The 27476-nt window shown below is 46.8% G+C and overlaps 2 protein-coding genes across 2 annotated transcripts in view; both read left to right on the top strand.

The window, feature by feature from the left end:
- FBXO3 (F-box protein 3) overlaps positions 1-2611 on the top strand; it is a 31878-nt gene extending 29267 nt beyond the window's left edge. The window contains exon 11 of the mRNA XM_059139384.1: positions 1425-2611. Coding sequence (XP_058995367.1) covers positions 1425-1598 — 174 coding nt within the window. The 3' untranslated portion in view covers positions 1599-2611. The remainder of the gene's footprint in view (positions 1-1424) is intronic.
- A 2940-nt stretch (positions 2612-5551) lies between these two features.
- Positions 5552-26623, top strand: CD59 (CD59 molecule (CD59 blood group)). The gene is made up of 4 exons (XM_059139372.1): positions 5552-5654; positions 14843-14918; positions 18670-18768; positions 24644-26623. Exons 2-4 carry the CDS (start codon positions 14861-14863, stop codon positions 24838-24840), a joined length of 354 nt encoding a protein of 117 aa, XP_058995355.1. The 5' UTR covers positions 5552-5654; positions 14843-14860; the 3' UTR covers positions 24841-26623.
- Positions 26624-27476: the final 853 nt, after the last annotated feature.

The raw sequence follows: 27476 nt of genomic DNA, 5'->3' as shown, positions 1-27476 counted from the left end.
AGAGAATAAATCTTAAAAGTTCTCATCACAAAAACACATTCTGTAACTATGTACAATGACAGATGTTAACTGGATTTACTGTGGTGATAATTTTGTAATATATATGAATATCAAATCATTATGTTGTACACCTGGAACAAATGAATGTAATGTTGTATGTCAACTATACCTCAATAAAAAAAAAAAGAAGAAGAAAGTTGAGGAAATTAACAAAAACAAAAAAATCTCTGCCTTGAAATTTACATTCTAGTTAGAAGAGACAAGGATAGCAAATATCTGGTTATACCAAGTAGTAATAAGTGCTCTGGAGAAAAATCAGAGTAAAGCATATATAAGGAGTGTCTGTTGGGTTCTAATATAAAGAGCTGTCAAGAAAGGCCTCGGCAACATTTGAGTTGAGACTTGAAAGAAGTAGAGGGAGCCAGGGGGATATATGTGGCAGAAGGATGTTCCAGGTGAAAGAACAGCAAGTGCAAAGGCCCTGAAACACTGATGTTACATAAATATACTAATGCTTGGCATGTGCGAGGAACTGCAAGAGGTCAGTGTAGCTGGAGTGCAGAGGCCAGGGGAGAGAGTGGTTAGAGATAAGATCAGAGGGGTAGTGAGTGCTGGATATGTGATGCCATAAAGGCCTCAGGAAAAGAACTGCTGACAACACATCCCATGTTTCCCAATAGTTCTCACATACCAGCTATGTGCTCCTTGCTGTTCAGAACTCTCTAATATAGCAACTCCTCTCAATTAAGTCTTCAAATGTACAAGAGGGGAAAATTGACAGCAGATTAAGTCAAGACTTCATTAGAGACCCTGCTTAAGCAGAAGTGAAGTTTCCATGAGATGTTCAGATACTGCATGTTAAGCCTCATTGTTGCCTGCCCTATTCTGAGAGCCTTGAGCAAGTTGATTTCAAAGTGCCCCTGGTGGTTGAATTGAAATATTCACAGTGTCTTCATAGTAGGAGTTCAACAGAAGTCTATTAGACTTCTGACAATACATAAAAGTTACCAGTAGAGGTCATACCTTATTAATATTTTGGAGTCCTCTTTTTGTCAGCATTTAGATTAATAAAGAATGTTACTTAATACACTAAAATAAATCCAGTAAAATTTTATCTCGGGTTGTTGGAAGTGGTCTGTTGGCTGCCTTGTACAAATTATCAACTGGCATGTAAAATAGAAGTTCTGTATTAATGAAATAGATTTACCATTAAAACCACCTCGAGCCTTTTAAAAATGGGCTCTACGGATATACATTCTAGAATCTTGCATCAGCATGTTCATTTATGAAAATATACGGTTCAACTCTCAAAATTCCTATTTGGCATGTCCTGTTGTTTAGATTCTAGATAAATGAGAATTTGCATAAAATAAGTATAAAAAACTGATGGAAGTTCTTATCCAAAGATTGTTTTCTCTTTCAAGGAGATGGGTCCTGATGAGTATGAAGAGATGGAAGAGGAAGAAGACGAGGAGGAGGAAGACGAGGACGATGACTCAGCAGACATGGACGAGTCTGACGAGGAGGATGAGGAAGAGAGGCAGAGGAGAGTCTTTGACGTGCCCATTCGCAGACGCCGCTGCTCTCGCCTTTTTTAGGGTGGCCATCCTGATGGAAGCGCTGGCATGAATCCAGTTGTTAAAGAGATTTCCCAATAATGTAAATAATTAAATTGTTCTCCACATATAGCAGGAAAACTAGCACGAGATACTGTTCCAGGCCCTGGGTTCTATGAGACACCACGTTAGGAATTGGATTGTTTTGGTTTGCTTTGTGTTTTGAGGTAGAGGAGGAAATGGGAATCGTTTTTTCTCTCTCTCTCTTGTAGCAGTCAGAGGGAGCATACTTCTCTAGCTAAAGAACAGACATTTCCTAGTTTCACAATATTTTATACTTCTACAAATACAGAGATGGGAGGGAATTGTTTTGAGTGAGGATTGAAAACGGTAGCAGAAATACCTACACAAGGAGAGAGAGAAACTATGAATGATTCTGTGAAAAGACTTCTTGCAGTTGTGACTTATTTAGAAATGAACAGAATTTGTAATTAGGCTAATCCATTTAGTGATTACTATATATTTTGTACTCACAGGGAACTAACTACATAGCTTGAATACTAGTTGTTTGTCCTTTCTTAGACAATCTGTCCTTGAATTTGAAATTTTCATCACTACAACCTTGAACTTAAAGTCTTCATCACTATGACCTTGGCCTTGCATTTAGTCTTCAACTCTGCCAACCTCTAATTTAATTTAAAATCTTCAACATGACAACCTTGAATTTAATTTAAAGTCTTTAACGCTATGACCTTTATCATACCGTTCACAGATGCATCATTTTTGAAATGTAGTGTGTAAAAGTATTGTGTTGTTTATTAACAAGAGTCTTCACAATGTCTCATGTAGTCTGAATTTGTAAATACTGCTTCCTGTTTCGTTTTTCCTTTATACACTTGACTGTCTAACTTTGTGATAAGTGACATGAATTTTATGTTAAGATTAAGTATGTTTTCCTGAAACATGGATTTTTTTGTAATTATATAATTGAGAGTTTGGAATGAAATCCTCCAAGTGGCAAAAACTCACATTTTAAAAACGAATTTTGGTTCTGATCCTGTATCTTGTGTAATTGCCTATTTTCCATAAACTAATACTAATCAGCCTTTGCTATCAGGATGGAAAAGGAAATCTAAATTCATTGTCCAGTACTTTTTTTTTTTCCTTAAGATCTTATTTATGCTCCCTGCTCACAGGGTTCCATGCCAGGACCCTGGGATCATGACCTGGGCCCAAGGCCAACACCCAACCAACTGAGCCACCCAGGAGCCCCAAGAATGTTTCTTTTGTAGGGAAAACTGTAGGAAGACAGAAGTGTATATAGGATTAAGCAACTGCCCCCAGGCACCATGAAGACCCTTTCCTATTGGCACATGTCAGAATGTTCTGAAATGGAGTAAGTAGTTCCTGCGTTTTAAAATTTTATCATCAGGCTACCAAATCAATCTATTGTGCTTATCTTTCCTTAAAAAAAAAAAAATCAACCTACTGATTTTTTTAAAAAATAAACTTTCCCAATAAATGAATAATTTAAAACTAGTTAAAATTGAAAGTTAAAGCTATTCCCAGGATTCCTTTTGCTTCTTTGTCTTTTCTGGTTGATCTCTCCTCTCAGTTCCCAGAGTACTCATGATTCCCCAAATCTCCCCTGCAACCTCATTCAATTCTTGTTCCTTAGAATACTTCAGACTTATATATCCTCTCATCTAAATACACATTGTCTTAGTATGTTGAGTGAATGACCTGTCCTTCATACCAAGGTGTGATGGATTAGTTAATAACACGCTCATGTGTTACTTCATCAGCAAGAATGTTTTCACACATAGAAGGGCTCTAACAGTTGGCCAGTCTACCCTTTTGTAGAGCAAAGGCCATTTCTGGTTCTGAGGTAAGACCACCACCCATCTTTGACTCTTTGTCTAAAGCTTGATGTAGCAATTAGGATGAGACCAATACCTAAACAGCAGCAAATAGCTAAGGGTTATTTTTCTCTGTGAAAAGCCAGAGGTAAGTAGTTGAGGACTGATACTGTGGCCCAGTGGTGTCTTCATTCCAGATTCCTTCCAGATTTCTGTTCTGCCATCCCTAGCACAGGGCTTTAATCATAGAAGTTTACCTCGTGGTTGCAATATAGCAGCTACAGTCATATTCTATTCCAGAAATAGATGGATGAGGAAGGGTAATAAGAAAAGGGACAAATTAAATGGAAAGTAAAATCAAACATAGGGCTGGAGGGGTAAACGAACCAGGTCTCCAGCAGTGATGAGGAGGATAGAGAAGGGAGGCAGGGGGTATTTAACACCGGCAGCATAAAGACCTGCTGGGAAGAACTTGGAATTCCACAAGTAAGACATGCTTACAGGTCTGAGTTAGGGCAGTAGCAGTGGGAGTAGAGTGAAACGAGGATGAAACAGTTATCTACAAAAGAAAGTAAGTAGGAGTTGGTGATCAGATGTGAAAGAGTAGAAGAAATCAAAGGTGATTCCCAGGTTTCTGGCTTCATTTATGCAAAAGAAAATGCAGGAAATAAAGTTGGACACTGGAGATGAGATTTGGGTATATTTTGAATTCAAGATGCCTTGTAGGCCTTACAGTTTCCGACAATCAGTTGGGTGTGAATAGGAAGACTGAGAGTGGTCAGGGATGGACAATAAAGATTTGCAAATGATGTGCAAACATACATATCCCCAAGGCAAAACTAAGCGGATGCAGTATCCTCTCCGAGGAAGCACACAGCAAAGGACTCAGTCCAATCCTGGCAACACCGGATTTAGAAGAGGTAGTGGAAAAGACTCAAGACTGAAAGATCAAGAAGCTGGAAGCAAAACTAGGAGAGCATGGCATCTCAGAATCCAAGAGTTCAAGGAGGGAACAGCTAACAGGATAGCTAACAGCTAACAGGATGTGTATGAGAAAATGCATATGAAAGAGTTCCGTAAACAAGGAAATAACATATATTCACTGTTTTAAGCAGACACATTTTAAATCAAAGCAAGTCCTGGTTTGAGACTCCCATTCATTGAGAGGAAAACCAAGATTTGGGCACCACCAGTGGAAAGTCATTCCCTGACATCCCAAAGCCACCAGAGGTAGCTTGGTAGGTCATGGTAGGTCATTGGAGAAGGCACATGTCATAATTGGTTATCATATGATTTCCCTGCATAAAATGTATCTTAGGCACTCGTGCAAAATAAAGGAGACTGTGGGGCGGGGGGCACGTGGGTGGCTCAGTGGTGTAAAGCCTCTGAGCCTCCCGCTCAGGTCATGATCCCAGAGTCCTGGGATCGAGCCCCGCATCCGGCTCACTGCTCTGCAGGGAGCCTCCTTCCTCCTCTCTCTCTGCCTGTCTCTTCGCCTACTTGTGATCTCTGTCTGTCCAATAAGCAAAATCTTCAATAAATAAATCTTCAAAGGAGACTGGGGCTGCAAGCCGGATTGGATAGCCAGCCCTGCCAAAGTGGGAGCTTGGCACCGGCACAAGAAAGTTTTTTGAAACATTATATTTTTAAATGAAGGGAACATCAGAATTCAGGGAGTTACATATTTTTGTTTCCTGTACCAAATCGGAGGAGGACACTATAAATTTTCTGTCTTGGGGATTTTAAAGGTCAATCTACTCGTACTCACAGTTTTTTTGTTTGTTTTTTTAAGATTTTTATTTATTCATGAGAGAGAGGCAGAGGGAGAAGCAGCAGGGAGCCACGTGCGGGACTTGGGGATCACCACCTGAGCCAAAGCCAGATGCTTAACCGACTGAGCCACCCAGGCGTGCCGAGGTCTCCCTCTCTTTCGGAACCTGGGCGGGGAGCCTGTCACCCTGCGAGGAGTGGCTGCCCGGCTGCATGGCCAGAGCTGGTTGCCCGGCCGGCGCTCGGGTGTTCTGAGAACGCGGGGTAAGTGCCAAGGGCTCAGGCTGGCACCCCGCGATAGGACCCGGGTGACCTTGCACTCCCAGACCGCGGCCCTCGGGTCGGGCGGAGCCTCGGTGGGGGCGTGGCCTGCGGGAGGGGGCGGAGTCCGGCCCACCCAGGCTATAAAGACGGGCGGGGCGGAGCGCGCAAAGGGCGCGGTGTTAGCAGCGGGACGGGTTTGCGGAAGGTAAGGTCCGAGGCGGGGAAGGGCCCGAGCAGCACCCCGACCTTCCCCGAGCCTGCGGCCCCAGCGAGCTTAAGCCGGTTTCTGGGTCCGGGCGGGCGGAGGCCCCCGAAGCAGGGGGTTGCTGCGGCCGTCCTCTCCAGACCCCTCCGAGCCGCCCGCGGCCCGCAACATCCCTGCACCCGAGGCCTTTGGTGGCCTTTCTGGGACTCCCCAGGGCGCCCGGCGGAACGCTGGCTTCCTTTGTGAACCAAAAGAGAAGCGCGGGGAACGGGGGAGGAAGAGGGCGCTCTTCCCGAAACACCCCAGATTCGGCGCGCGGTGCCCTCCATGGCGGCGGCAGGATCTTCCCGGAACCCCGCCGCCTGCCCTCGTCAATCTGTGGGGAAGCTGTCGGAGCTTAGGGAGGGGACATCGCGCCTTGAAAGGAGGTTAGCCCGCTCCCCTCTCAGGCGAGTGGTCACGGGCGTGGTCTAGACGTACCAATTTGGAAGTGGGGAAAAGGACGGGGCCCAAAGGTAGACATTTTAAGTCCGAGGCTGGTGTGGCGTTGTGCTTGGCGGGGCTCCACCGCTCCCGGAGTCTGACAGCCGGGTTTTAGAGAAACGTTAGCTCGTGGTTTTTTTGTGGTTGCCGGTGAGAAGCAGGCTCTCCCCGGATGCTGGGAAGGTGCCGAGTTAACGTGTCCCGTTTGCCCCCTCGCTGGCACACACGCCCGGTGTCCGGGAAACGGCCTCTCGGAGGTGGCACACTGAGCGCGGGCATCTGTGACTCACGCTGGCCGCGGCTCCCGACACTGTGCCCGCGGGAGGCCCCGTTTGTGAAACAGTACCCCCCTCCGCTGGCGCCGATCATTGTATCCTTTTCGAGGGTGTTTTCCGTCCGCTGTGTCCATTTTGAAGGCGCCGCCCTCTGTGACCAGCTGAGTCTTAAAAAATCCTGTTCTCCCGGGGTGGTGACTTTCCTAAAGAGGTCAGGGGGCCCCCAGCGGAGACCTAGATCCCCACCCCTTTCACCTGCAATATTGCCACTTCTTTCTAAACAAATCAGCCCCTATGTTACCGATTTAGAGACGCAGCGCCTCTGCCATGTTAGCATGTGATAATAAATTTTTGAAAGGGAGGGAGAGACTTCAAAGGCAGTGGTTAACCCGGAGATGGTGTTCAGTTCACAGGGAAACACTTCCTTTCCACCACTTTGTCCGGCCTTGTCCGGCTTAATCTGTTGTCTCTGGAATCCGCCTAGAATCAGGTACAATTTGAAGCCTGGTGTGCAGTGAGCAGAACTGGTGAGTTTGCACTTCCCTACCAATTTCATGTGTCACAGGTTAGTGGTTAGGGGCCGGGCAATACCCCCAGGGTTTGAACCTTGGCTCTGCTGTTTACTGGCTGGGTAATCCTGAGCAAGCTCTTCAGCTTCCTCTTCATATCAGTAAAATAATAGACCCATTCTTCATAGGGTGTTATCAGAACTAACGGAGATAATTAGTGGAAATCAGTGTGGCACCTGTTTGTGGAGAACAGTGATGGCTGTTAATATTTTAGGGACTGTTGCTGTGACCCACAGCAGCTGTTCTTGGTCCCCACCGGGGCATCTCACTCCCAGTCCTCCAAAAAACCCACACCAAGCTCAGAATGTTCACTGAGGAGATGGCAACATTTCCCCGAACTGTGGTTATTTACTGTGGTGGGAAATGTATAATCCTAGGGTGGGGAGAGAGTAGCCTCCCTGAGATCCACACAGGCCTGTAACTTGGGGCTTCTGTATTTTCAAAACAAAAACCGGAAACCTTTTGCTGAACCCTCATGTAAGGAGAACAGCCCATCATGCTGCATGGTTTGGAAGATGAAAGCCCACATTAAAAGGGCTTTGGAATGATGACAACTGTGGTGTGTAATGGAATTCATCTTTCATAGCTACAGGTCCAAGCTTTTGAACAAAAGCAGATTTTTAAAAATTCCTGGAGCTATAACGTTGGGCCAGGCCACCACAAACAAAGCCAAGCCCAGAGGTGCTTGAGGTTTTCCAAAGGGGAAGACATATTTTTACCTAAGCCCCCGATCTTTGTGCAGACCTTCGCTGAACCTTCCACTCTGCACGCATAATCTCAAAGGGCAGGGCCTAGGGGAGGATCTCTCAGAAGAGGCCCTCTTGGGAAAGCTCCCCAGCACTTGGCAGCCCTGGAACAGATGGCAGGGCGGGCCCTCCTGAGGCAAGCTGCCAATTCATGTGGTTTAAAGAGTTTTGGGGTGGTCGTCTCTGCCAGCAGGACCTCAGCGTGGCTGGGGGGTGGGGGCTGGCCATTATGAAGGCGGCTTTCTCTTTGCCTCTGCCTTCTGATGAACTGAGTAGTTGATTTCTGTCTGGGCATCTCTGCGCGCATGGCCCCTGCAGGTGAGGTATGTGGCCAGGATGATAAGTACGCAAAGCTCCAGGCCTCCTGACAGTAATGCTAAGCCCCACTTGTGAGCTACCAGCCCCTGCTGAATGGAAGTGGGTCCACCTTGTGTTGTTCTGCCACAGTTTGTTGCCTTGGGACAGGTAACTTCATACCCTGGGCCTCTGAGAATTTTCCAGAAAATGAGCACATTGGGTTTTATTTTTGAGGACACTTCTAGCCTTAACTTTCATCAGCCTCTAAGGCACCACAGTCCTCGGAGCAGGGACGAAACTGCTGTGAGTCTCTTGCAACCCGTGCTGATGTAAAGTCTCCTTTCCATGGCCTCAGCTCAATATTTTATTTCAGTAGCTCAATTCACAAGAAGTCTCTCCTTCAGAGCATTTACCTCAGACCTGGGTTTAAATGCTGCTCTATGTCCCAGTTTTCTACTGCTGCCGAAACAAATCACAAATTTGGTGGCTTAATGCAGATTTATCAACCTTGCAGTTTCCTATGTCAGAAGTCTGTCCCAGGCCTCACTGGGGCTGTGTCCTTTCTGGAGGCTTTTTTTTTTTTTTTTTTTTTTGAGTGAAAGAGGGAATGTATGAGCAGGGTGAATAGGGGCAGAGGGAGAAGTAGAGAGAATCTTAAGCAGGCTCCACGCCCAGCATGGAGCCCAGTGCAGGGCTCAACCTCACAACCTTGAGATCAGGAGCTGAGCTAAAATCAAGAGTCAGATGCTTAACCAGTTGAGCCATCTAGGCACCTCAAGATTTTATTTTTAAGTAATCTCTACACCCAACATGGGACTCAAACTTACAACCCTGAGATCAAGAGTCACATGTTCCAGACTGAGGCCCTCTTGCTGCTTCTGTTTTCCCATCTCTCTGATAGACACTGCTGCCGTCCTCATCCTCTTCATTGTAATCACCCACGTGATTCTGGATAATCCAGAACCATCTGTAACTTTAATCTCTGCAAAGTCACTTGCCATCTAAGGTGGCCCGGGGATTAGGGTGTGGACATCTCCCGGGAGAAGTGTTATTTATCCTGTCTACCGCTGTTGCCTTAGTTCAGTTTCTACCTCAACCCTCAGTACCCTCCTTTGATAAACAGAGGCAGGAATTAAATTTACTTCACAGCATTGTAGGAGGATTTGGTGTAGTTACGTAAACACCAGTGTAGCAACTGGCCATAACTTTTGCTCACTGAAAGAAGTGTTTGCTTACAGCTGGCATTCGGTGACATTGGACCCCAGTGTCATCACACGGGCCCGTAAAAGAAGCAGCCTTTAATTATTTAATCAGAACGGACAGCTTCTCTCACAACATTGTGAGAGAAGCTTCCAACCCAATCTAAAGTAGCCTGACCCTTGTCCCAGGTCCCCCACCAACCCAGTGGTTCTCAATGTGTGCCTGGTTAGAAATGCAGAATCTTGGGTCCCGAAACCTGGAGAGTCAGAATCTCTAGATGGGACTCAGCATCTGAGCTTACCCGCCCTCCAGATGATTTTTTTGGCCACTCAAGGTCTAGAACCAGTGCTGTGTCCTTATTTTATGTTCCTCCTAGTCTTTAGTGCTAGCTGGTGTCCACCTCTGGTAGCTTGCCAAGAGCAGGGCCTTGCTTGTCCAGCGGGTCACTAATGCAGTGCCTGGTAGGACACCTGCTCCCAGCAGACAGTTGTTGTCGAGACTGAAACTACTTCACAGTAGTAAAGAGACCCACTAGTGAATTCCTTTCTTTTGTTTCAGTTACATCATTAAATAGTTAGTGTGTTAAATGCTTTGTAGTTAAATTCCTGTGGCTCGTTAAATGGATAGATATTTGGAAGGACTGGTTGGGGCTTTTGGATGGACAGTAACATGTCTTTGCTTTCCTTTTAAAATAATGGCATCTGGGAGAATAATGGAATCTAGGCTCACACTATCCATAAATTTGTTACCCAAAACATTTTTGGGAACTTGACAGGGAATGCCTGTGCTTGTAAATCGCCTTGCATTGTCTTAGCTTCCTTTTCGTCTCAGCGGATCCGAGCGAGTAAATAGTGATCAGGCTGACATGCATTTGTCCACTTGATTCTTCCTTAACCTGCTATGTTTTGGTCCACATTGGCCTATGAACTTCTCAAGTCTTATTCTTATGTTTTATCATTATATAAAACCAAATTACCCTTTCACAAGTGAGGAGTGGAAGTAAAGGGTTGTTGGACTATTTGAAGGTCGTGTGAGTTGGCAGCAGTGTGGGATTAGAATGTAGGTCTCTCTCTCTCGGGACTTCTAGAAAATCCCCTGAGCCTCATGTTTTACAAATATGGAGTATGACTAAAATAATTGCTGTAAGACAGACTCAGGAGAGTATGTGTACACGAAACCTTTTTTTTACCTCAGAGAAGCCAATTCTGAAAGGTAGTATGTATGTTTTATACCTAATCAGGTTCAGTAGTAGAAAAATAAAAAGTTAAGAAGCGACAAGTGAAATTGTTCGTAAGTACATTATCACCCTGCTATCATTTCGAGGGCTCTTTCTATAAAAAGGTCTACTGTTAAGAGAATATATTTCGGTATGAATAAGCTACCAATAGTTCTACCATTCTTTCAACCACAGGTTCCGAAAATGTTCAGAAAAGGTGGTACGGTATTCTAAGCATTGTATCTTTAAGAAACAGGAATAACGGGGCGCCTGGGTGGCTCAGTGGGTTAAAGCCTCTGCCTTGGGCTCAGGGCATGATCCCAGGGTGCTGGGATCGAGCCCCACATCAGGCTCTCTGCTCGACAGGGAGCCTGCTTTCTCTTCTCTTTCTGTCTGCCTCTCTGCCTACTTGTGACCTCTGTCAAATAAATAAATAAAATCATTTAAAAAAATTAAAAAAAAAAAAAAGAAACAGGAATAAGAATTATAGCTTATCTTTAGACTGGCTTTTTCCTTAATACTTAATTCCTCATGGCTGTGCACTCCTCCCAAGGAATTATATACTCATTTACTTCCAGGCACATCTGTTGCCAGATGTTTGCTATTTTAAACAATGGGTATGTATCCTTGAGTGAGTAAGCAGTATTTTCATTTACCTCATCCTGTGATGAGATGCCAGAACTTCTGAGTCAAGTGTAGAACCTCCCATGAAAACCTGTCCAAACTCCCTGAGGCTGGCTTCAGGTGAGTTTTACAACCCCAAAATGGTGTTTCCACTGGGCTCACCCATCTTTATTCAGTGGACCTTATTCAGAGTGGCTATGGTCTGTTTGCAGTCATTATATTCACTTTGGCTGTTTCAGTGAGTTCATATGTTTGGAAAAGAGAGCGTTGAGGCCCTCTGGGTGCAACTTGCATGGAAGCGTTTGGCGTGGGTGGGTTGGAGGAGTCAGTCCCGCTCCTCTGCCTCAGCCACCATCCGATGAACATGCATCATTTAAAGTATCCAGTTGGGGCTGTTTTAGACCAGGGGGAAATATTTGAAATCAGGAAGTTCAGTTTGTTTGTGTTTTCATTCCGAGAAAGACTTGCCAAGGGGGACCTGGGTGGCTCAGTTAGTTAAGCGTCTGCTTTTTGTCTCAGGTCAGGATCTCAGAGTCCCAAGATCAAGTCCCACACCCAACTCTCTGCTCAGCGGGGAGTCTGCTTCTCCCCACCCCCTCTGTACACTCTCTCTCTCTCCCAAATAAATAAATAAATAAATAGAATGACTCCAAACACTTACAGTAAAAAAGAAGAGGAGAAAAAAGATTTGTGAAAAGATAGGTGATAGATGCCTCCCCGAAGAGAAACATTATTATGTGCGGATTTCCCCAGTATTTCTGATTATGGAAGTCATGCCTGGCTCCTGAGAGAACAGTTGAGGAAAATATGGCAGAAAGCAAAGGGTCAGGAAGAGAAATAAGAAATCATAAGGAATCCTGCATAGCATCCTCTACTGTCAACATTTTCGGGGCATTTATAAAATCGCTTGAAAACAACCAGGTCTTTCGTGTCCTCTCTCGCCCCCAACTCCATAACAACGTTTTGCCCTAGGAAATGGTATATTTTTGTCATGGTTGTTGTTGAAGACTTGGTCCTACTTCAGTTTGAACAGCTTCCTCTTGGTATCCACACATTGGCCCCTTCCTTCCTCCACGATCTCTGCCCTCCTGCAGCCAAGTTACCCTGCTGTGACCCTCAGCCAGCTGGGTGGCATGTTGAAACCAAGACCTGACACCCCTTCCAACCCAAAGAGCTGGGGGCTGCTCGATGTTTGGGGCCTGAGATGTCCGCGGTCCATTCATTTCAGGGTGTTTGTCTGGGTTCCTCACCTACGGCTCCCTACTGCACCCACCCTCCCCCAGCCCTCGCCCCCAACACCCCCTCCCTACCCAGCTGCTTCTTCCCTGTAACCTCACTGCTTTGCAGTAAGGCTGTAGTGGCAACTGCTTTTTGAGTGCCTCCCGAGTGCCAGGCATTGTTCCCTGCGGTGTGTGTCCTTATCCCCAGGCTGGCTGAAGGAAGAGAAGCTCAGAGGTTGAGTTAACCATAGAAGAGGAAGAGCCACAGCTTCCCGATGCCATGATCGAACTCTCCAGACCAGACCGGAAAGCCTCTCCCTTCCCCAGTTCTTGGTTTCTTTTCTGCTTTTGTTAAGAGATGAGCCTTTCCTAGGAGAGGTTCTTTGTCATGTGGTCCATCCAGGAACCCTGCTCCGTGTGGCGTGGCATCCTCTTTGTCTCTCGTGGTGGTGTCATTCACGCTAATGGCCACTCCCGGGAACCTGATCCCAGCAGTTCCCGCCAGCCTGATGCCTCTCCAGCTCCTGAGCTGGGTGGGGAGCTCCCTCCACCTCCTCCGGGGGGACTCTGGATGTAGTAGCCATTGTGCTCGCATAGCTCCTGCCCCTCAGATAGATTCCTTCCTCCCCTTGCTCACTCGCAGGCAGCTGTTCTCCACAGACTGGAGCCCTGCCTCACTTGAGCATGTAAATCCTTCTCTCTCTCCAGAAACTCCTGAGAGAGAAAAGGCGGCATGGGGAGCTGGCAGGGGGCTGAGGCCCGGGTCACTCACTGGCGAGGGGAGAGTGGCTGGGGCTCCAGGCGGGGGACATGGGGTGCCAGCAGGAGGGGCTGAGTGAGGCCTCTTCCTCATCCATTAGGGGGCAGAGACCTCAGGGCCCCCACCTCTCAGGGTCAGGGGACAGGAAGAAAGACCTGCGGTTACTCAGATTCTCAAATGGGAGGTGCGGTAGACGTCTCTGTCCGGGTCAGGGCATGAGGCCTGTGGGTGACAACCACCGCTTCCTTGTGCTTGGCTGTATCTCAAGCACATACTCGTTTAACTTGTTTTATCCCATTGAATCCTCACGGTGTTGGGAAGGGCCTCTGCAACCCCCCTTGTTACAGCTGAGGTAAAAGTGGCTCGGGGGGGCAGTGACTGAGCTGGCCCTAAGGGCCAGGCCTCTGGCCCACCAGCGTCTGAGCTCTCCACCGCTGCCCTTGGCCACCTCACGTCCTCACTGTGCAGGGTTGCTGAGGGCAGCTACGCCCCAGCAGGGTCGGCATGGGGGCGGGGGTGGCCATTCATAGGCTATTGTAGATATTGAAGACCCCAGAGGGAAGAGGACGTTACTCAGCTTGGAAAGGAAGGTCGGGCTCTGTTTGATTTTCTTCCTGGGTCCCCCACCCAGGAAGGCAACCTGTCTCTTTCATCCAGGCATGACCTCCTCTGTGTATTTGACTTTGGGCAATGCCAGAACCTGTTCTTTCTGCTTCTCAAACTCTCCCCTGACCTTGACCAGTTTTCTGAGCAGCAGATGACCTTCAGAGGTATAGAGATGACATTCCTAACAAGGTTGGGGCTGTTCACCCAGCCAGAGCCCCGGGAAGTCCCGGCCCGTGGGGCTGAGAGGAGGAGAGCGTGCGCACCCTGGTTTAGAGGCGCTCTTGCTTCCTTGTTCCGGGGTGGGGTCAGGGAAGTAGCGGCGGGATTGGGAGCCCCCTTAGATCTGCCACTCATGGCTTAGACTTAGACAACAAGAAACACTCTGTGTTTTAGCTTCCTTGTCAGGTGAAAGGAGGGTTTGAATCATTTCAGCCCTCCCGTTTCCTCCCCTGATGCTCACTGCCACAACACTTAGGCATTAATGTAAGGGCACTGTTCATCGAAGTTACTAGGACCCCTCTTTATTTCCCCAGACAACAAGGCGCTGTCTGCATCACGCTTGCTAAGACGGGGAGCCAGAGCTTCTGAGCCTGCTGAACCCTTGCCTCCTATTCTGTGCAGAAAGCCTGCCAGTGCCCTCCAGGGTCACCGCTTTGGTCTGACACACTTAGTGGCGTGGCCTGGAGAGATGGCCCTTGCTAGGCCCCCATGCTCAGCCAGCATCTTGGGGTGGGCCAGCGTGGTGGGAATTATAGTCGCTGTATTATTTTTCTCGTATTCTTATTTGACTCAGTAGCCCTTATGGGGAAGAAAGTGGTATCCCCACTGCATGATCACAACCACTGCAACTTGGAGGGACTGAGGTTTCATCAAAGGTAACTCTTTTCTCCTGGCCACTGTAGGTGGGAGCTGGGGCAGGTCCTGGCTCTCGCTGACGCTTGGCCTGCTCTGCGTTGACTCCCAGTAGCTGCCCCTTTGGCCAGGACGGGGAGCATTTCTTCAGTAACCTGAGGTCTGGGGGCAAGAGGAGGGACCAGGAAAGCACACCTTGGCTCATAGCACCCCAGACCATTGCTTTCTGTGCAACTTCTTCCTCGTGTTTCCTGAAGGCTCCAGGCCTTCCTCCTGTCGGTTTCTGAAATAGTTCTTCGTTCGTTGGTGCATGACAAGCCTCTATGTCCCTTCCTTGCAGATTTTGTGGACAATCACAATGGAAAGCAAAGGAGGCTTCATCTTTCTGCTCATCCTCGCTGTGCTCTGCCGTTCAGGTGAGTGGTCCGGGGGACACGGATTTAGAGCATCTAGGTCACCTTGGTCAGAAGCTTCCTTTTTCTTAGGCCTCAGGGAGATGGAGTGGATGCCACTGGCCTCAGACCTGGCTTTGCTTCTTTTGCCTTCCAGTGTGACAGGTCTAGGGCTGTGTGACAGGTCCTTCCTACATGACATTCTTGCTCTCCTTGGAGCACCTTCCTGAGTGACACCCCATCCTGTGTGACAGTAGCTTTCAGGGGAGAGCAGGCCTGGGGGTCCATGCAACAGCTAAAGTTTCTCCCTCTCACCAGCTGTTGGCGACCCCAGTGGGCCCCAGCTTTAAAGTGCTGAGCTCCTTCTGCACAGGGGTGACTGCTGTGTGATAATGACGAGGACAATGAGGACAATCTTAGAAGCAGTGGCAGGGGGCACCTGGGTGGCTCAGTGGGTTAAGGTTAAGCCTCTGCCTTCGGCTCAGGTCATGATCCCAGGGTCCTGGGATCGAGCCCCACATCGGGCTCTCTGCTCTGCGGGGAGCCTGCTTCCTCCTCTCTCTCTGCCTGCCTCTCTGCCTGCTTGTGATCTCTGTCAGATAAATAAAGAAAAAATATTAAAAAAAAAAAAAAAGAAGCAGTGGCAGCAGCCCGTTCGCAGCATTCATGTGGCTACCGCTGTCCTCAGCATTTTGTGTACACTCGGTTACTGAATCCTCATGTCAGCTCTGTGGAATAGGTCCTGTTTTTGCCATCGTTTTAGCAATGAGCAGAGTAAGGCCCAAAGAGATGAATTAATTTGTAGAATGTCACACAGAAGTGGTGGAGCCCGAATTTGAGCCCCAGTGGACTGGCACCAGAGTGTGCTCTGAACTCCTTCCCAGCCGCCCCTCCCTGGTTCCTGGAAGTAGTTGCATGTTCCCGAGTCTTAGTTCTTTAATGGTAGAAACACCTTTGTTACTGGGGCACCTGGGTGGCTCACTCAGTTAGATAGATGTTCAACTCTTGATTTCTGCTCAGGTCCTGACCTTAGGGTCGTGTGACTGAGTTCCGGATCAGGCTCCACACACAGTGGGGAGTCTGCCTCTCCCTCTGTCCCTTCCCCTGCTCACTCAGTCTCTCTCTCAAATAAATAAATCTTAAAAAAAAAAAAAAAAAGGGCGCCTGGGTGGCTCAGTGGGTTAAGCCGCTGCCTTCAGCTCAGGTCATGATCTCAGAGTCCTGGGATCGAGTCCCACATCGGGCTCTCTGCTCAGCAGGGAGCCTGCTTCCCTCTCTCTCTCTGCCAGCCTCTCTACCTACCTGTGATCTCTCTCTGTCAAATAAATAAATAAAATCTTTAAAAAAAAAAAAAAAAAAAAAAAAAAAAAAAAAAAAAAAAAAAAAGGAACAGCTGTGTTACTTGCTTTGCTTCATGATAAGGATCAAATGTTTTTTTTCTGCCTCTGGTTAGTTCGGCCAGTTTTTCAGAGTTTTTTTTTGGTGGGGGAGAGGCAGAAAGGGAAGTAGTGACGCAAGGAGCGATGAGATCTCTGCCGTGTCAGAGCACGTCTGAGATACTGTTAGTGTTAGCAACTACTCTAGACTGAATTTTTTCTGTGTCCTAGGGACGGGGCCAAGCCTAGTCTTGCTTATCCCTTCCAACCACCCCATGAGGGATCTTTGTTGTTATTCCCATCTTACAGTTGAGGGAACTAAGGCAAAGAAGGAATTTGCCCAAGGACACGTTTGGATATGCTTTCCCTTTCTGAGAAGAAAGAGCCCTCATGACCTGTTCTCCCCACCTCTGTTACTGGCCCCTGGGGTCGGTGGTGATGGGGCTCACGACATGCTCGTCTCTCTTCTTCTGCCCGGTGTATTTCCTGTGATTAGAATCACCTCCTCGTGCCCAATCTCCCCCAGTCGGCATCTGCTTGGGTTTGGGGCCAGCGCCCATGGTGTGACAGGTCCCCAGCCCTTCCACAGAGAGTCAGGGTCCCTCCAGAACTCGAGCCCACACAGGGAGACGCTTCCCTGGCTGCTGCCTGGGCTCTGAGGAAAATGCAGGGAATCCTCCCTCTCACCTCCATTAGCCCAGAGTCGGATCCCCTCACAGTTTGTGCCCTTTCCTTTTGCTCTGGACTGTTAGAAGAACGTCACAGTTAAACCAAGCTCGGGTTTCAGAACTGACGGCCTGAGTTTTGAGTCCCAACTCTCCCTTTGTAACGTGGGAGATCTGGTTTTCTCTTCAAACACGGAGCTGGAGGTCACAGAGCCTACCTCTCATGACAATTCTGCCAAGATCCAGAACTTCGCCTGGAGGTATACGGGATCCCTGCACACCCCAAATGAACACATTAGCTGTGTCTCTGCCCCCACAAAAAGTTAAGGGTGAGCTTTTGTTCCTCTGTTTTCAGCAGGTTCTCTAGAAGCCGAATGAGGTCTGGCTTTAGCCAGGAGAAGTCAGTCCTCAGAACAGCCTTTTCAGGTGACCCTCCCAAGTATCCAGGCTAGAACATTCTTCCCTCTTATATCCTCCCCTCCCACGCCCGTGTACACGTCTGGAACAGGGAGAGGACTCCAGAAAGATCACATCTTCATCCCTTCTCATGGTGGCTCCCCTCTCACATAGGCACAACTAACTCTAACAGTGGGAGGGAGGAGGCAGAGTGGGCTGACGGAGCCCGGCCCCTGGGTGTGGGGGCTGTCTCCCGCTGTGCTGCTTTGGGTGTCCTTCGGGCATCCTTGGGTGAGCCGCTTCACTTCTGCAGGCATCTGTCTTGTCATCTGCAAACAAAGTAGGCAGGGGAGCTTTTTTGGACTGACATTTCAAAGGTTAATCTGGAACCTTCATAAATCAGAGGGCCCCGTGCTCAATGAGATTTCACACTGGTGAAGGCAGTGTGGCCATTTTATATGTTACAGAGAGCTTGATTCCTGTGGTGCTCAGATAGTGACAGGCCACTTTCTTCTGGCCTTCTGGAGAATTCCCCTGCCCTGTGTAATGAATGTAGGCTTTGGACTTAGAACTACGAGTCAGCTCTTGGGTTCTAAAACCCACACTTGGTCTGGGTTTAACATGACATTCTTCTATGAGATTTTACAGATTTCATTTTTGAAAATGTCTTTTCACACAGATAGGTACTACCAGATAACTGAGTACCAGTCTAGGAGAATGTGATCAAACAGAGTGTAGTCATGGCCTGGAAGGCATTTATAGAATTCTGTTAGTCTTTTCTCCTGATAGTTTCCTTTTAATATCTCATTACATTACAGATTAAGCATTTCCTTTTTGTTTTTAAATCACTTCTAGTTGAAGGTAAGGGGAATCTTCTCAATTTCCTGGTTATGTGGATTTTATTATTTATTTATTTACCTTTAAAATTTTATTCATTTATTTATCAGAGAAAGGTGGGGGGAGGCACAAGCAGGGGGAGCAGCAGGCTCTCTGCTGAGCAGAGAACCGGATGTGAGACTTGATCCCAGGACCCTAGGATCATGACCTGAGCCGAAGGCCGACACTGAACCGACTGAGCCAGCCAGGTGTCCCAGTTATATGGATTTTAAAATATGGAGATTCCTTTTGCACTTCTCTCTGGGTCCAAAAAATGCTGCTGGAACTGTAGTTTGAGGCTGAGAAAATGTATCTGCTACAGGTTTGTGTGGGAAGGGAAGCATGCCATGAGTTTCTGACCTCGGCCCCGGACCAGTGGTGGTGGTGGGCTCCCTTTTGCTGTCAGGAGGACAAGTCAATGGTGATCTTACAAGCACTGACAGATTTTGTTCCTGACTCTAGGTCATAGCCTGACATGCTACGCCTGTATTGACAGTGAAACCTGCAACAAGACCAATGTTTGTTCAGTTAATCATGATGCATGTCTGTTGGTCAAAGCTGGTAAGAGCATGCCCCTTTCCTATCTCCTCAGGGTAATGGGATGATGAGGGCATGGGAAAAAAATGTGTGTCACACTCATTCTCATGAGACCTGCATTCAACAAGCAACGGTTACCATTTAAGAAGTAAAAATAAAAGCACCCTTCAATCTTATTCTATTTTTATACCCTATACCACAAAGTCCTTCTAGGGGCATCATCAGGAAATAAGCTGAACGTGTCCGGTAGACTCATAAAAGGATCGGGAGACCCACAAGTTCAGAAACCCTGATAGAAAGGTGGAGAAGATTAATTTCCCTAGAAAGGAGAAATCCCTCAGTAAGTAAGGACACATCAGCGTTATCCTGTTAGACTGGATGATCTGATGATCATTTTGATGGAAAGTCCTGGAATGTGGATAAGATTCTGATTCCTATATGGGAGGTCCTTGATTCTTTTGGGGGACAGGTCCTCTGCTTCCAGAGGACCACAATCATTAATTATTAATCTGGAAAGCACAGTAAGTCCCCCAGAGAGAACGTAGCCGTTCATTCCACAGATATTGGAAGACCAGTTATGAGTGAGTACATCCGTCAAGTTGACCCTGATCATCTGTCTCTTGGACTTCCCCACTACAAGAAGTATAATTTCCAAATGAGAGAATAAAGGCAATATTATGTGTAGAGGGAGAATTAGATTCGCAGTTAGGAGCTCTGAACTCCAACCTCTGTCTTGCCTCCAGAGAGTTTTCTTTTCTCTGCCTGTGGCTTTTGATTTATGAAATGTGTCCGTGGGATGGTAGAGGAGAGGAGGTAGAGTAGAGCCAGAATTTTTTCCCAGCTCTCAAATCCCAGTGTTTCCTACTGGATTGTTAAACCTTTTTCGAAAAATTTTCCAACTTGATTAAAGTATAATTGACAGGTAAAAATCATGTATACTTGAGGTGTATAGTGTGATGATCTGAAACTCGTGTCCACCGGGAAATGATTACCGCAGTGGTCTCATTAATACATCCATCAGCTCCCATAGTTACCCCTTTTGTGTGTGATGAGAACACTAGGATCTACCCTCTTAGCAAATTTCAAGAACATAATAACAGTATTAGTGACTAGCCCCATCATGCTATAGATTAAATACCCAGGGCTTACTCATCTTACAATGAATTGTTCAGCTTTTAAAAGTGGTTCACGCAAATAACAAGACACCTATTCAGAGTGGTCAGAATCCAGAAATGCTGGCAAGGGTGTGGTGCGGCGGGTGCTCTTGTTCTGTGCTCGCGGGAATGCAGAATGGTGCAGCTTGGCAGTTTCTTAATAAGCTAAACATACTCTCACCCATGATTCAGTAGTCACTGAGTATTTACCCAAAGAAATTGAAAACCCATGTCCACACAAATGCCTGCACACAAATGTTTGTAGTAGTTAAGACTTGGAAGCAACCAACATGTCCTTTGGAAAGGGAATGGGTCAACAGACTGTACGTTGTAGTGCGTCCAGACAGTGGACTAAAAAGAAATGAGCTATCAAGCCATGAAAAGACATGAAGGAAATTTCAGTACATATTAGTAAGTGGAACAAGCCAATCTGCAAAGGCTACATTGTGGATCATTCCAGCTGTAGAACGTTTTGGAACAGGCAAAACAAGGAGACCGTAAAGAGGTCAGTGGTTGCCGGGGGTTATTAGGAAGGAGGGAGGGATGAAAAGGTGGAACACGGGATTTTAAGGCAATAAAACGACTCTGTAAGATACTGTATTGGTGGATATTTGTCCTGCTTTGTCAGACCCCACGTGACACCCAGAGCAAACCCAGTGTAAATCACGGACTTTGAACAATAATGGTGAATCCATGTCATTTCGTCAGTTATCACAAGTAGACCACTCTGGCGGGGGACGCTGAGAACAGGTTCTTTAGGGTAGGGAGGGGTCCCAGGGGGCTAAATGGGAACTCTGTACTTTCTGCTCAGTTTTGCTGTGAATCTCAAGCTCCTCTAAAGAATAAAATCTATTTTTCAGAAGGATAATATGAATCTTAAATATTTTTCTTCTTCATGAACTTAAGTCCTAAGACTTCAGCTTTGCATGTGATGATAGCAGTTCTGCAAATAACTCACAGTAAGACAGATCCTACCAGAGCACCTCAGTCCCCCTCCAGCTCGGATTGATGTCACGTGGGAGACGCATGGCACACTGTCCCCACAAACATGAGTCAAAAGTCAGGTACTCCAGTGGAGAAATCACTCCACTACTCTAGCCACACCCCACCCCCTCCCCTCCTGTAAAAGGGGAACATTTCTCTCCCAGGGTCAGAGGAGAAAAGGGTTATGTGGGTGCTGTACAGATGAAGTCTAGAAGAGAGGAGGCAGGTGCTGGGTGTTCATTCAGTCACTATTTACTGGCATCCCGGCCAGTCCCAGAACTATAAACCACGTGCTTATTAGACTCTGGCATAAGCCTTTGGTGACAACACCCAGTGATCGTTGCCATGATAACCTTCTGACTCAGGGGCATGCCTAGAGGTGCCAAGGACAATGAGGGACTGTTTCTTGGTGATGTTAGACTCAAACTGAAGTCTTCAAAGAGATCAGAGATGATGGGCCCAGCAGAGAGAAACTCTAACATTCTGGGGACCTCTGATAATCCACTTTATTTGGGTAATTCTGCTAGTGGCCTGGTGAGGAGCTCTCCATCGCAGGTTGTTACGCAAATGAGATCATTGAAGTAGAATCCTTGGCTCACTGCAGGCCACGAGTAAATGATTCATTGGTAGCAATTACTAATCAACTACTGTCAGCTTTCTCCAGGCTGTTAGGCGCCTCCAGTTAAAATTCTGGGAACTTGAATGTTTTTCCAGCTCCGGTTCCTAGTTAGGATCACGTAAGGCAGTAACTCATGCTCTTCACAGTATCCTCTAGTTCAATATTAGCACTTAGTACTAATATTATGTTAGTACTTTGATAAGTACTTGCTTAAGTACTTATCAAAAATAGAGGCCCTGGAACAGTCTGTGGCCTCTGCCACTTGACCAGACTTCGTTAGAAGCCAGCCCAAATGCTCGTCCCCTCTGAGGGACAAGATGGAAGAGTTATACCGGCAGTTACAAATATAGTTAAGTTCCCAGCTAGGAATGAAATTAAGTTAGTTACAAGTCCTTAACAAGGAAGTAGGCATCTGTATGGGGTTTTTGTTTTTGTTTTTGTGTTTTTTTCTTTCCAGCACAAAGGATAGTAAGAGAGTGATCCCAGGGCCAGCACAGTCCCTTCTCTGTCGGGGTGTGTCCAGCAGCTAGCAAACCATCTTGGTGCACACTTATTTTTGGAGAGGAAAATTGACCATAGTGCTTCTCAACCAGCACACTGGTTTTCCCTTAACATAGTTTTTCTGAATATTCAAAAACCACAAAAGATACATGGCGTAGATACTTTGGGCCTTTATTTTTCAATGTGTATAGAAACTGGGACCATAATGGCATGTTTTTTTGGGAAACTCTTCCTGTATTACTGAATCATCTAATGATTTTTAAATGAAGTTTAAAATATTTTGAAAATAAATCCACCCAATGACTTTAAAAAAAGAATCTCAATTCATATAGAAATATATAAATGAAGGGTAGTCTTCTGGGAAGGCAACCCCAAGAATCCTTGGGAGTCTTTCAGAGAAAATGAGCGCATTTACCCTCAGACTTAGACTTCATTTATGCATATGGCCCCTGTTCTACATCCTGGTCTGCATCCATTCTATCGAGATCAAATTCCCGTACCAGAAAATGTACATTTTACAGTGTACAATTCAGTGGCTTTTAGTATACTCACAGGGTTGCACCAGTTTCACCACTGTCTAACTCCAGAATATTTTTATCCCGAAAAGTAATCGCACATCCATTAGCAGTCCCTCCCCACCACTCCTTCCCACACGCCCTGGCAGTTACTAATCTACTTGCTGTCTCCCTGGATTTTCCTGTTCTGAATTTACTGGAAACTGAATCATGCAATGGCTGTGGCCTTTGTGACTGGCTTTTTCCACCAAGCAGAGTGCCTTTAAGGCTCACCCAGGTCGAGGAAAGTATCAGGACCTCCAGTCCTTTTTGTGGCTGAATCACACTCCACTTTTTGTCGCTCTATTCACCTGTCTTCTGGGTTTCCACTTGGTCGCTGTTTTGAGTCATGCTGCTCTGAACAAGCTTTTGTGTGTGAATGTAGTTTTCAGTTCTCCTGGGTAGACCCCGCGTAGAAGTGAAATGGCTGGGTCATATGGTAACTCTTTTTTTTTTTTTTTTTTTTTTGGAGTATAGTTGGCACAATATTATGATAGTTTCAGGTGATTAACTTAGGGATTTGACAAGTGTGTGCGTGATGCTGTGTTCACGAGTATACCTATCACGTGTCCCCTTATACTGCTGTTACAGTGGCACTGACTGAATTCCCTACACCATCCTGTCTTCCCGTGACATGTGTTCCTTAACTGGACGCCTGTACCTCCCTCTCCGCTTCACCCGTTTTTGCCAACGACCCCACTCCTTTCCTCCTGGCAACTACCAGTCTATTCTCTGTATTTATATTTGTTTTTTAGATTCCACTTATGAGTAGAATCATATAGGATTTGTCTTTTTGTCTGTACTTAGTACCCTGAAAGCATAGTATCCTCCATGTATGTTGTCTCCAGTGTCACGATCTCATCCTTTTTTTATGGCCACATGATATTCCAGTGTGTGTGTGTGTGTGTACCACATCTTTATTCATCTATCAATGGACATATGGGCTCCTTCCATGTCTTGGCTATTGTAAATAATGCTGCTTTAAGCATAGGGGTGCATGTATCTTTTCAAATTGGTGTTTTTGCTTTCTTTGGGTAAAGGCCCAGCAGTAGAATTACTGGATCATAATGTATCTGTAACTCTATTTTTTAACTTTTTGAGTACTTGCCAGACTTTTTCAGAGGATCAGTGCCATTTTGCCTTCCCACCAGTGGTGGAAACAGGTTTCCAGTCTCTCCACTTCATCATCAACCCCCATTCTTTTCCAGTTTCTGGGTTAAAGCCGTCATAGCGGGTGCGAAGGAAAGCTCATTGTGGTTTTGATTTGTATTTTCCTAGTGACTGATTATATCAAATTATATCTTTTCCTGTGCTTCTAGGCCATCTGTGTATCTTTTTTGAGGAAATCTCTGCATCTTTTGCTCATGTTTGTATTTTCATTATTGAGTTGTGAGAGTGTTTTCTATAGTCTGGATACTAGACTCATCAGTTATATGGTTTGCAAACATTTTCTCCCTTTTTGCAGGTTGTCTTTTGTTTTCTATAGTGCTCATTGAGGCACAAAAGTTTTTCATTTTGATGGAGTCCCAATTTATCCATTTTCCTACATTTCTTTAAACTCAGACTCCACTTTGACACATGCAGGCCTGTGTCCTTCCTTACCTACCTGGACTTCCATTGTATGGAACTCTACCCTAATTTTTTCAAATATTTCTTTAGTAATGGACTGATTTTTGTCTTTTAGTTTCTTACTGTGACAGACAGTGATGCCGTGACCATTCTCGAGCATCTCTCTTAACCTTTTTCACAAGTGATGTCCTAGAGTAAATTCTAGAAGTAGGATTGTTGGATCAAAGGGCAAATGGGCTTAAAAATTGTATCAAACCTCTAATAAAACATCAGCTTGATTGGCTGTTGCAGCACAAACTCTCCCGACTCCGATGAATTAGGGAAAAGTTCCGCCTTGACCTGTATCATCATTTGCCTAGTTGTTCCCTTTTCCAGCCCAACAAGGATACCCATTCCCACCCAGATGTCTCTACCACTGGAAGTGGCTATGTTCTAGGAAATAGAACCGAGAGGTCAGAGGCAGGTACAGAGCTGTCCCCACTTGCTTGCTTACCCTTGTGTGTATCTTTCCCCCACAGATCCAAAACTTTTTTACCGCCAGTGTTGGAAGTTTGATGAATGCAGCTACCTCTCCATCTCCAAAGCCCTGGGGCTGAAGAAGCTCGAGTACAGCTGTTGCCAGAAGGACCTGTGCAACGGGAGTGCCAGGGTCTCTGGGATGACAGCGCTGATGCTGTTCCCCCTGCTGGCGGCAGCCTTGACGCTTTGTCTCTAAATCAACACTGGGAGGCCTTCTCCTAAACTTTCCGTGTCTCCGTATACTCCTTATTTCCTTGGCTGCTGCATGCCCAAAGCTTTATTTCACCTGTCCCGTTGGGCAAAACTAACACTAGTTTGGGCAACTTGGTGACGAGAGAGACTCTGAAAGACGTTGAAGGTCAGTCCTGTGGGCAGCGAAGACCAGTCGGAGGGACATGGTATAAAAGGGTACAGCACGTGCGATCTGAGCTCGGCTGCACGTTCCTTCCTTGGCTTTTCACAAGAGCAGCCTCGCAGGGACAGCTTGAGTACCTCAGATCCTCTGCAGGGCCCGGTCATGGTTATTTCCCCTCTGAGGGCTTGGAGGTGATTTTTAAATACTCTGATCTGGGGGGGAGGGCGGTGGTACTGGGACAGGGGGTTCTTTTCAACAGCCTCTCCCAGGGAATGCTTTCATCCTCTCCCTTTATGGCTCCCGCGCTGCCAAGCAGGCCCGACCACGCTCCCACATGTGGGCTGTTGGGGAGCGGCCCTGAGATTCTCAGTGCTGGGTGATCACAGTGACCTTTGTAGTCTCAACTCGTGGGGGTCTGGCAGGGAAGGAGGGGAGCTTTCCACACGGCAGGGCCTTGAACTCCCCAGGTCTGTCTTCCGAAAGGTAGCAGTGGCTAAAATCTGAGTTTTCCTCTATCACTCAGTTGTGAATGGGCTTTGCTTGTCTGCAGTAGAGAAACTTAGCACCTAATAATGATGTGTGAAAACTATCCCTTCAACTTTTGCATCGGATTGGTGGGGTATCTTGGCTTTGTCACACGCAGTTAAAGTCTGAACGTTGGGACATTCTTTGTTAAAAATAACTCGTAGTGGGGCACCTGGGTGGCTCAGTGGGTTAAAGCCTCTGCCTTCGGCTCAGGTCACGGTCCCAGGGTTCTGGGATTGAGGCTCTCTGCTCAGCAGGGAGTCTGCTTCCCCATCTCTCTCTGCTTGCCTCTCTGCCTACTTGTAATCTCGAGATATCTGTCAAATAAATAAATAAAATCTTTAAAAAAAAAAAAAAGACTCGTAGTATTAAGGGTTCCTATTTTAAGTAGTAGTGGTAGCAGGTCTCTTCTTTTGCGTCTGGATGCTATGTGAACCTGGAGGCAGGATCCTCTCTGGCTGCAGTGGGGGGCCTCCAGATGTCCTCGTGAATAGCAGCAGGGGTGCGTTTAGCCAACGACACCGGGCCTGCGTTGCCCCCTGGCTGACTTAGCACAATTTGCTGAGGAGACATTTGTCAAGGTTATTAGCATAATAACCAATGTTGAGGCTTTCAGAAGCACTCCTGGTTTCCTAAAAAGTGGTACACTTTTTTTTTTTTTAAGATTTTATTTATTTATTTGACAGAGAGACAGAGATCACAAATAGGCAGAGAGGCAGGCAGAGGGGGGTGGGGGGGGGAAGCAGGCTCCCTGCCACGCAGAGAGCCAGATTCGGGGCTTAATCCCAGGACCTTGGGATCATGACCTGAGGTGAAGGCAGAGGCCTAACCCACTGAGCCACCCAGGCACCCCTAAAAGTGTTACACCTTTTGAGGAAGAGTTTTGCCTTTTTCTTGGGGCTGTTGCTGAATAATTCGCAAGATCCAGCAGTCGGAAGGACACTTGTTTTCTTATCATCTCGGCTGTCTCACAGCTTGGCTTTTTGCAGATGAAGGTGGGACTTCAGGATTAACATTTTTTTTCACTCCCTTGCTCATGTAATTTATGTAACAGGCTGGAATGACTGATGCCTTTCTGAAAATAAAATGTAATCAAGTGCATGGGTGTGGTTCTTGGCCCAGAAGGAGAACAGTGTCTGCCGGGTGCCCAGGGGCAGGAAGAGAGTCTGTGCTGGGTCTGTCAGCTTCTTCCTGTCCACGCCCGACCTCGAACAGACACAGGTCGGGGCTTCCTCATCAAAACCTAGCACTGCCTTGGTGCTCTGGGTTCCCAGTGTCTTTTCTCACATCGTCTTTCATTCCCTTGTCCAAGACAAAATACTATAGGGAACTCTTTGCTCACTAGGCCTTCTGCCCAGGGAGGTCCTGACCATGTGCAAGGCCCCTTGGCTGAGCAGTGCAGTGCCTCTCCCAGAGGCCTTTAGGAAACAGAACCAGTTTTGACTCACTTATGTAGAAAAATGAATCTGGGGGAGCCTTTGAGGGAGAATCCAACCAGACTACAGCAAGCCAGGGTTTGGGCAGTTCCAGGATGTTCTCTCAACATTTGGATTCCAGGGTGGGACTGTCTGGCTGCTGTCTTGAGTCCTGTGCCCACCCTGGGGCCAGAGGGCACGAAGAAAGGAATGATTCTCTAAAGCAGAATCTGAGCGCTGTTTAGTGGGGAGATGGGGAGAGGGCTCCTGGGAGCTAAAATCAGCAAGGGTCGCAGTAAATGGCCTTAAGCTTTGAGGTTTCTTTCTGCAGAAAGTTACTATGTCTCATGCCATGGACTGAGCATTGGGTGTCTTGACCCAAAGGCAATACTGCAAAGACCAGGTGAGTGGAGAGCCAACAGCCTTTGTATGGCTTTATAGGAACCTTCATATTGGGTTTAATATTGGGTGGTATTAACCACAGGATCTTCTCTCTCAGAGAATGAGGTATGGATGCAAGATAAACCCAGTGGGTAA

This window comes from Mustela lutreola, chromosome 1 (genome assembly GCF_030435805.1).
Source record: "Mustela lutreola isolate mMusLut2 chromosome 1, mMusLut2.pri, whole genome shotgun sequence".
Taxonomy (NCBI): domain Eukaryota; kingdom Metazoa; phylum Chordata; class Mammalia; order Carnivora; family Mustelidae; genus Mustela; species Mustela lutreola.
Note: the sequence above shows the minus strand (reverse complement) of the source record. Positions and strands in the feature narration are given on the sequence as shown.